This window comes from Alligator sinensis, unplaced genomic scaffold (genome assembly GCF_000455745.1).
Source record: "Alligator sinensis unplaced genomic scaffold, ASM45574v1 scaffold104_1, whole genome shotgun sequence".
Classification (NCBI taxonomy): Eukaryota; Metazoa; Chordata; order Crocodylia; family Alligatoridae; genus Alligator; species Alligator sinensis.
Genome location: NW_005841867.1, coordinates 3,678,701 through 3,688,748, shown reverse-complemented (window position 1 = coordinate 3,688,748; position 10,048 = coordinate 3,678,701). Strand labels below are relative to the sequence as shown.

Genomic DNA, 10,048 nt, shown 5'->3' with positions numbered 1-10,048 from the left:
AATTAAAAAAAAAAAAAAATCAATAAGTGAACCAGAAAGTATTCAGGGAAAAGAAAGAAACAAGCAAACTTGCAAAATGTTCTTGAAACCAAGGTGATAAAAGAGATATAAAACTCAATGACAAAACAGGAGAATCCAATCCATGGAGGGGCAGTTTTACTCATTCTGTGGTTATTTATCAGTATTTTAGTTTGCTACGTAAAAAGTCATTTACACTGAAATACGCTGCCAAACATGTAAACTGTTACAAAATTTAATCATAACATGCCACTAAGCATGTACACTGTTATGCAATTAAATAATTAAAAGGGCAATTAAGCCACTAAAAGGGGCAATTTCTTCACGTGTACAGGACCCAAAGGACCTGGTAGTTAGGGTCCATCTGACAGGATGCAGAAATGTAAGCACTCCACTGCAGTAGGATGGGGAGGAGTAGCAAGGGCTCCTTAGCCTCTGAAAGCTTAAGTCTCTTCCTTTTTCTTTTTTTTTTTAATTTTAACTATTCCAAAAATACAGGTTGAGGAAACAGTCCACTTGGCTGCCCTTTAGAAGAAATTAATACAAGGAGAGAAAGTCATCTATTGATGGGGCACTTGTATATGCTGAGGACTGAATTAGGAAAAAAAAATTACAGAGTCTTCTTCCAGAAAGGCTACAGGCATAGGAATCCAATGCTGGGATGCCATCTGACCTGAGTTTTTTGCCCCCAATTACATTCTAGGGGCACTGACTGATTGGGGGGGGCGGGTGCTAAAAAAACAAAAAACAAAAACGGCATTTTACTGGAAGCAGCAACATGTTATTTCAACCAGGCTCTGCAGCATCTGTATAGATCAGGTGCTTCAGTGGGGCTTTTGGGAGCTTTTATTTAAAGCTGATTCAATCAGCTATTAGATAAAGGTGCCAAAAAAGTGCCACTAAAGATTTGATCTATACAGATGTTGAGAAAGCCGGGGGCAGCTGACATGATGCCTCTTCTGCGCATGTGCTGAGCTCGGTGCAGAAGCACACCAAGTTTAAATTAAAGCAATGTGGGGTTTTTTCCCCCATGTCTGCAAGCAGCCTAGGTGTCAGAGAGGTAGTTAGCCATGTTAGTCTACAGTCAGGTACAAGGCAGGGCAGTGTGGTATCTTAGAAAAACTCGTTTGGAGAAGCATAAAATTCACTGGTAACAAATTACTTTGTATGAAAGTGTATGCCTCTCTGAACATATTTGCCTTTAAGGTCCATCCTGCCTTGCCTTCAGGTGTCAGGTAATCTTCTGCTCCTTACCAAATGACAGTAAGGAAGAGGATGCTGTTACAGCACTGATTTTACACTCCTTCACACACTTGCTTTTGCAATACATACAATCTGAGAGGAGTCATGCAAGCAGTTTAGAAACAATGAAAGCAAACCTTAAGTCCTAGATTTCCTTGTGGAACCGCACAGAACCCTTTGTCATAACCATTCTTGCTATTTTATTGCTATTCTGCTGCTAATGATATTGCTGCAGTGAAAATTATTAGAGCTTCTGGTACTGAAATCCAGCCATTAGAATCTGTACTGTTCACCACCAGAAAATACCCACTACCAGCCTGGCACGAGAGGGAAGGAGGAAAGTATACCAGACACTGAAAGTCCCTTGTTATTTCACAACAACATGGACCCAGATAAAAAATAAATGCACTGCCAACTTGATTAGCAAAACAGCATTAATATGGCAGCTAGATGCCATTAAATGCACCATTTGTACACTATAGAATATCGCTGTTGTATCAGCTCACAGATGTATGTTCTTATCAATACCTGCTTACAATTCTGGAAAAATTTTAACAGTATGCTTGAATTCAAGAGGAAGATGTACTGCCAAGAGGGAGGAGGGCTAGCAAGGGGAAGAACTGTATTTAAAAAAAGTGAGGAAATAAAAATTTCTGACTGAAATTAGTGTAATGAGCTTGGCAGGTTAGTGTTAAAATCACCAGCCAGCATGATCAGAAATTTGCAGTCTGTAAATAATTATATGCGAATGACACACAGGTCCTCAAACTATTCTAATTAGCTCTTAAATATAAGACAGTCAATGCTTTGAAAAAGATGGGTTTAGTTATTTAAAAGTCAAAGCACATATATTCTAAAATATTCCACAATCAGAAATCCATTGAGAAGGTAAAAATATTTTTCATTGCATAAAAGGGTCTTTCGTCACCTTTTGTTAGGTATTTTAGATGCACAAAAAGACTGTGAGAATCTATTGGGCATTTTAAATTATTCTGATGGAAGCAATGGTTCCATAAGGCATTTTAAAGCTTGGAAACCATTTGTTACAAATGAATAGCAATTTACTAAGCCTTCAGTATAATCCCATTGGTATCAATATGGTATTCAACAGCTCCTGATGGCAAAATAGTAAGCAGGTGTAACAGACCACATACTCCTAGAGAAGTATTTTGTGAAGACGGACAACCTGTACCAAAGGGTAAAAAAGAGATGCTCTCATAATTAATTTCCATTTAGTTTTCTTCAATAATTATCAGATTTTGCCATCCTAATTCATTCTGATTAGTCCCACTGAAATCAGGGTGACCATTCATGCAAATTATTCCTTAATACATAAAACAGCAGATTATTCACAGCATGAACTACACATGTATGAACTGCAAAGTATAAAGCTTACCTGCATCAATTCCCATTATAATACGGCCCAATATAAGCATTTCAAATGATCCCGCTAGAGAAGAGAATCCCATCAACAGTGCAGCTATGACTGCAAATATATTATTAAGCATCAAAGTATATTTTCTGAAAGAAAAAAAAATATTATGGAATAAGATTTTTTAACTAGTCACATAATGATTAGGCTAACTATATTGTGTATAAAGCCAGAAATGGTTTAAAGTGAATATTATATATAGGGTCATACATATACTGGGTTAGGTTTTCAGAAAGCAATTCAAAATAATGCAGCCAAAGAGATATTACCTGGGAAGCAAATACAACCATAGCCATAAATAAAGGTCCAAATCTCAAATTTACTTACAGTGTCCAACAGCAAGACACCTGAGACTAACATCTTTTGTATAACTGGACATATCTATTCATAACTCTTTTGAATTATGGAAGTATCAAGTTATAATTCAAATATTAAAAAGTTGAAGCAATTAGTAGAGGCTTGAATGCAATGTGCAAAGTTTCACATAGATTACTGTTTGAAAAACTTCAGTAGGCTTCTAGATACACAATCAAGCAAACAAAATTCCAATGAAGTTACCAGATTTACACTTGTAACTGAGTTGGACCCGACTCCGGAGCAGTTGAGCCCGGCTCCAGAGTGAGATGCATGGGTGGAAGCCCATTGTGCCCTTGTGAGCCAAGGACCCTGGCAGACCCTCCAGTGGACCCCGAGCCTGACCCCCAGTATGGAGCCGGGAGATAGAGCGGGGCCCATGGCAGGTGATCACTAGATAGGATGAGAGCAGCTGAGCGGAGCCACGGCAGGGACCAGACTTGACAATCTTACAGGTCCCTTTTGGTTCTATGATTGTGATTTAGACTAGTGGTTTTCAACCTTTTTAGTCTCAGGGCACACATCATAAAACTCAAAGTCTTCCTCAGAAAATGCCAACTCTTAGTTTTTGCCCGCTTTTTGAGTACAGAAAAATAACAGAACATTTTTTTTTCTGTTACAAAGAACTTGGAAAAACCATAGCAGGTCAGAATGTTTTTCTCACAATATGAATTTCTACTTGACACCTCTGGGTTTACCTTGTGAATCATTCTGTACTCAAAGCACTGCAAGAGCTGTGACACCCTACATGGGAATCAGTGTTTTAAGCAGATGTTACATTTGTCCCACCAAATCAACTGTTTTAGAGCAACAAAAAGAAATGGGCCACAAGGTGTTTGTTGTGCTGAAAGAAAAAAAGGGCCAATCTGCCATAAAAATGGTAGATCCATGACAAAGAAGTTGCTGTTTCAAACAGAAACTTCTTTGTCTTTCCAGGCAAAATTAAGTGCTCAGTCACATCTGAGAGACCTCCACTATCCCACCATGCTTGGCTCTCTCTCCCCCCCTGCAAGGTGGGGAAGGGAGAGCAGATGGCTCCATGACAGCCCATCCAGCTGCAGGGACCAGCTTCCAGGCTTCCCTGTCCTGGCAACTTTGCTGTGCTCCAACCAGGGGGCTATGTATATGTGCCCACCCATAGCACTAGTTTTTCTGGTACAACCAACTTTCTAGAAATATTAAAATAATATGCATCAAAGGCCTGAGAGCTACACTCATTCCTAAACCATAGTAATCCACAGACATGCAAAGATCAAAGTAACCTGTACCACCAGAGAAAACAGCTGATCTTCATTTCAATGGTGAAACAAACCTCTTTAAAATAACAGATATTTTCTGTATTCTTTACAACTGTTTCCTAATTTCATCTACTTTTCTAAATTCACCACTATTGAATGAAATACAACAGTAGCAGCAGTATTACTTTAACAAAAAATATTAATTTATTTTAAAAACTGTTTATAAAAACTTTACTTTTGATTAAATTTCTTTAAAAAAAACCCACCAAGAACTGAAGCATTTTATGGGGGTATAGGTTGTAGCCGTGTTGGTCTAAAGACATAGGCAAACAAGGTTATTTAGGTAAATCTGATTTCTTTTATTAGACCAACCCAAATAGTTGGAAAAATTCTTCTTTGCAAGCTTTCAGGTATAAATATCCTTCATCAGGCTGAGGAAGCATCTGCAGTTGGTTTGTGCTCTGCAGATGCTTCCTCAGCCTGATGAAGGGTATTTATACCTGAAAGCTTGCAAAGAAGAATTTTTCCAACTGTTTGAGTTGGTCTAATAAAAGATATCAGATTTACCCAAAGAACCTTGTCTACTGATGCATTTTGACATTTTCATTTGTTCATTTAAATTTCTCATCTTTTTTCAGGGTTTGTTGTTGTTCTTTGTTTACCAAAATAATCTAGTAAGCTTTAAAGGCCAAATTTGGAAAAAAAATGTTTTGTTAATGAAATTTCTTATTTGACCCTAAATTATTTTTTTCAGAATTCACTTAGCTGAGAGGGTGAAAATTGTATTCTTTTTCAATTTAGAACAAAAGCAAAATTCCAAACAGCAGAATTTTTTGCAAAATGGAAAATTCAGCTCTTTTCCTGCTCTATTAAGACACAATATATCTGTCTACCTTTCCAGACCAATTTAAAAACCCCACAAAGAACAACAAAGTTGTCTGTGCTGTGCCCCTAGCACGATAACAACTGTAGTTAGACAATGAAAAATGCAGCTATTTTATCCCTACTCTTTTTTTTCTATCCATGTTCTCTCTCTCTTTTTGCTGTCTCAGTTGTGAATCAGGACACTCATACAAAAGAGAGGCTATAAAAGAGGTTGCCTGAAGAATCTACTTCATGCACTTCACTGCAGCTCACAAGGTCAGATTTTGCTGAGTACATGAAACAAGAGTGGTTAAAGATATGAAATTAATAGCTTTACAGAAATCACTCTTCACTGAAGGATTAAAGATAAAGTGCTCCCACAGCTGACAATCACTACTCTCAAAGAAAGTGGCTGCAAATGGTGTTCAATAACACAGAAAGGTGATGATGACTAACAGTGAGGTGAGGCCCTCATTAACACTAGCTTTGGACTATGGATAGTGACTGACAGGGTGTGTTCAGACATGCATAGACATTTGGTTCCTCGGAGATAATCCAGGAGTCAAAAAACCCATGGAAAAAAACCCGGTGCAACACATGCTTGGGCAGCGCACCCTTGCCGCATGGAAAACACTGGGCCTTGCGGTATGCGGTGCTGCAAATGTGTTTGCAGTGCCACACACTGTACGCTGTGGTCTGGACGCACCCACAGAGTCCTGGAGTGTTTCGAGCCAGATTAAAGCACAGGTTAGATCTTCACTGGGTGTGTTTCAACAACAATACTTAACCTGAGTGAACCATCTTAATATAAAGTCGTAGTCAGTCTTATCTCCTACCCATCACCTACCTATATCATGAGGAAATTACAGAACTTTATCTCTGATAAGATTTTAGTGTGATAGCTAAATGTACTTCTGATTTCACAGCAGATACAGCCGCTGTTGGTAACAGTTGACAACAGTGGGATAAGTGGGAAACAATGGGCATGTCTACACAAGCATTTGATTCGGGATCGGTTTACTCCTCAGTAAACTACCTGTGAGTAAACACTCCCAGGTAGGCATCTGCAAATGCAGGGAAGCATGTGCGAGCCCAGGGGCTGGCAGGGAGCATCCGGCCAGGAGACAGCTGTCTCTCAGCTGGGGCTGGGGCTAGGACACTACACCCTGCCCCTGGGGGCTGCTTGCTGCTGGGGCAGGGTCAATGCCCCGCTTCCTTGGCAGGAGGGAGCTCCTGGCCCTGGCTCCCCGATCAGGAGCAGGGGATTTGGAAGGCGCTGCATGGGAGGGCAGGTCCCAGCCCCCTGTCTCAATGCACTGGTGGGGCAGCTAGATGACTGCTAGCTGCCCCACCAGCTGATCAGGTCAGGGTGTTGGGACCTACCCCATCCCTGAAGCTCTTTCCAAGCCCTGTACCTCAATCACCTGATCAGGGCACGGGGCTGGGACCTACCCCTGACTGAGACAGTTTCCAGCCTCCACCCTGCATGCAGGGATCTCCCAGCACTGACCCCGTGACTGCCAAGTTGGCACTGAGAGAAGGGTCTCCCAGCCCCAGCCCCATGGTCACAGAGTTGGTACTAAGAGATAAGGCTCTCCAAGCCCTTGCTCCCTGATCGTGATCTCAGAGCAGGGGGCTTGGAGTTCTCTGCTACCAGGGCAGGGGGTCGCAGCCCCCACTCAGGTTTCTGTGGCAGAGTCCACCCCAGCAGCAGGCAGCTCCCAGGGGCAGAGAGCAATCTCCTGCCCCCTGGTGGACAGCTGACTGGGAGCAGATTTGCTCCCGGTCAGGTGTCTACACAAGGACTGCTGTGCTGTTACTAACCGAAAGTAGATTTGCTACTTGCATTTGCAGATAGCAAATTTACTTGTGATTAACGAGTTTTACTGCATAGTAATGCATGTGCATGTGTAGACGTGCATGCTTACTGTGCAGTAAACTACACTACTGCACAGTTAAATGTCTTGTGTAGATGTGCCCAGTATGTAGAACATCTTTGTTGCTGCTTTGTCATTATGCTGTGCAATAAATTGGCTGAACATGTGCCACGCTGTAATTTATGGCATGACTGACACAATCATGACATAAATGTAATGTCTGCTGGGGGTGGAGTCCGGGTTCCCTTTACTTCCTTGCTCACCTTCTGGCCTCCAGAGTTGCTTTCCTTTTGGCACAGTAGCCCATATTCACAGTGGCCCATGGTTGAGTGCACTAAGACCAGAATAGCCTATAGCAGGGGTAGGCAATGTTTCTTGGCCAGAGTGCCGAAAAACACTCTCTCAGAAGGTGCCGGAGTGCCGGCATGGCAGAAAAACAAAATGAGGGCAAGGGGTACATGGCAGGATAGCCTGCTTGTGCCCCTTGCCCTTCACCCAAAGCCCCTAACCCCCACCCCTGCCACCCTGTGCCCCCCACCCAAAGCCCCTGCCCGCCAGGCCTACTGACAGTGGGGCAGCGCAGCCTGCCCCGAGGTGCCCATGCAGTTGCCGCCAGCACGGACCTGATGCCAGAGCTGTACAGCCCAGCACAGCTGTTTGCAGCCTGCCTGCTGCTTGCTGCAGCTGCCCAGAGCCTGGGCTGGCTACAAATAGCTGCGCCGGGCTCCAGAACCCTGCTATCACCTCCGTGCTGGAAGCGGGGGAGAGACCAGGGCTGCGCTGCCTCAGGCCCCTCCCCCACCGCCCGCTCCAATGCACGGGTGCACACGCTGGTGCTGAGCTGATGCTGGAGTCCGGCACAGCTGTTTGAAGCCTCCCGGCTCTGGGGAGCTGCTGCCAGCCGGGAGCTCAGGCTGCTCCCAGCAGGCAGCTAGGACACTGCAAACCCTGCTGGGAGCAGCCTGGGCTCCATCGCTGGCAGCAGCTACCTGGAGCTGGGGCTGGTTGTGGCGTGCCAAGCAAAATGGCTTTGCATGACATCTTCGACACGCATGTCAGGGGTTGCCGACCCCTGGCCAATAGCCTGGTGATCAGGACAATCTGTTGTGAGATGGGAGATGTGGTCTTGAAATCTCTCCATCTGAGCAGGACCTGTAACTCAGGTCTCCCACATCCTGGGCTAGTGCTTTCTAACTAGTATATTATGCATAGTAGTATAAATGTTAACAGCAGCACCACTATAACCACCAATGTCTTTAAAGAGAAAGGAGCTTTGCTGTAGCTGTGATGGTCCTGGACATGTACAATTGGTACCGTTTTTTGTGATATCTTTTATTGGACCACATGTACATCTGGGAGAGATGCTGAACAAGCTTTCCAGAACAAAGTGCCTGTCGCAGGGCACTAAGGTGCCAGCTCCTTTAAGGGCAGAAACTGCCTAGGGAGCGGACCCTACCAGCCAGGCAGGAATCCCACAGGTGCAGGTTACTGTGGCTGCAGGCTAATGAGGGAATTAGCCTGCACCCGCACCCAGTCAGCTGACAGGAAGAGTAGGGCCTTGGGTACATATAGGCCCCAGGGCTGGGCCTCGAGGGTCAGTTCCCAGTCAGCAGCCAAGGGGGAAGGAGCTCTCAGGGAGGAAGCTAACCAGAGCTGCTTGACTGCCTGTTCTGCTTCTGACAGGATTAAGGGGCTCCAGTACCCTGGCCTATAAGGCATTTAGTGCTGGGGGGGAAGTGTGACTCTTTTAAAGGGACAGAGCACTCCCTAAACTGCTTATATTATGTTATAGCCCAGGGGCTCATATTTTGGTTACTGTTGATAGACTGGTGGGTTGGGCTGAGGCTATTGGGGAAGGAGGAGACCTCACTGGGGGGCCCACTACAGTGTGGCGACCCCAGTGCCAGAGGCGTGGCAACTAAGGGGGCAAGCAGACCCCAGCACCAGTGTGGGCACTGAGACAGGGCTGCAGAGAGCCCAGTGATGACAGGAGGCTGAGTGATAGCAGGGCCCCAGAGAGACAATGTGTAAATACCATCTGAGAGGCTTGGAGCATGGTAAAGGGGCAGTTTTGGAGCCACGCACCTAGCCCATGAAGCTAAGGGTGGCCCGTGAGGCAACCATTTTGAGCGGGACCCAAAAGGGGTCCAAAGCACCCACAGCATTCAGTGGGGTCCATCAAGACCGTGTCCAGGAACAAACTCAAGGGCAGTCTTCCTATATTATAATTACCAGCAAGATGTGGCAGGTGAGGAAAAGGGTGCCTGTTGGGCAAGACTGGCATGGTCACAGAGCCCTAGGGGCATCATGGCCATCCCTGGGGACCCCCATCCTGTGACAGTGCCCTTCTTCAGTTCTCACTTTGTACCTGAAATCTTGTCCAACATATCCTCCAATAAAAAGATGCACCCCCTCCAAAAAACATCTTGTCTCGTGTTGAAAGAGAAGAGTAGGCCAGCTGCCTGTACACAAAGGGAAATTTCAGACTCTTAAGTCTAGGTAGATGTTCTGGCCTTGGAATCCCAGACTCACATAGGTACCTAATTCAGGGCTCCAAGGAGGCACCAGAATCCAGGAGAAAGGAGGGATTTTGCCAGTTTCTATTGGCTGGTTTAAACATTGCCTACTCAGGATGCTAAATCTGATCTTTGAAAACCCTTGGCGCTCTGGTGTAGTGCCCGAAGACTGGAAGAAGGCCAGTGTGGTGCCTATCTTCAAGAACGGGAGGAAAGTGGATCTGGCTAACTATAGGCCCATTAGCCTGACTTCTATCCCGGGGAAGATCTTAGAAAAGTTTATCAAAGAGGCCATCCTTAATGGACTGGCCGACGCCAACATCTTAAGGGATAGCCAGTACGGGTTTGTTGCGGGTAGATCTTGCTTGACCAATCTCATTTCCTTCTACAGCCAGGTGACCTATCACCTGGACAAGGGAGAAGAGATTGATGTCATATATCTTGACTTCAAAAAGCCTTTGACCTGGTTTCCCATAATCACCTCTTAGAGAAACTGGCCAATTGTCA

At 44.7% G+C, this 10,048-nt stretch overlaps 1 protein-coding gene across 2 annotated transcripts in view; it reads right to left on the bottom strand.

Moving 5' to 3' along the window:
• SLC2A9 (solute carrier family 2 member 9) overlaps positions 1 to 10,048 on the bottom strand; it is a 204,067-nt gene that overhangs the window by 136,533 nt on the left and 57,486 nt on the right. For both annotated transcript variants that reach the window (XM_025192520.1, XM_006016786.3), the window contains one exon: positions 2,657 to 2,781. In XM_025192520.1, coding sequence (XP_025048305.1) covers positions 2,657 to 2,781 — 125 coding nt within the window. The remainder of the gene's footprint in view (positions 1 to 2,656; positions 2,782 to 10,048) is intronic.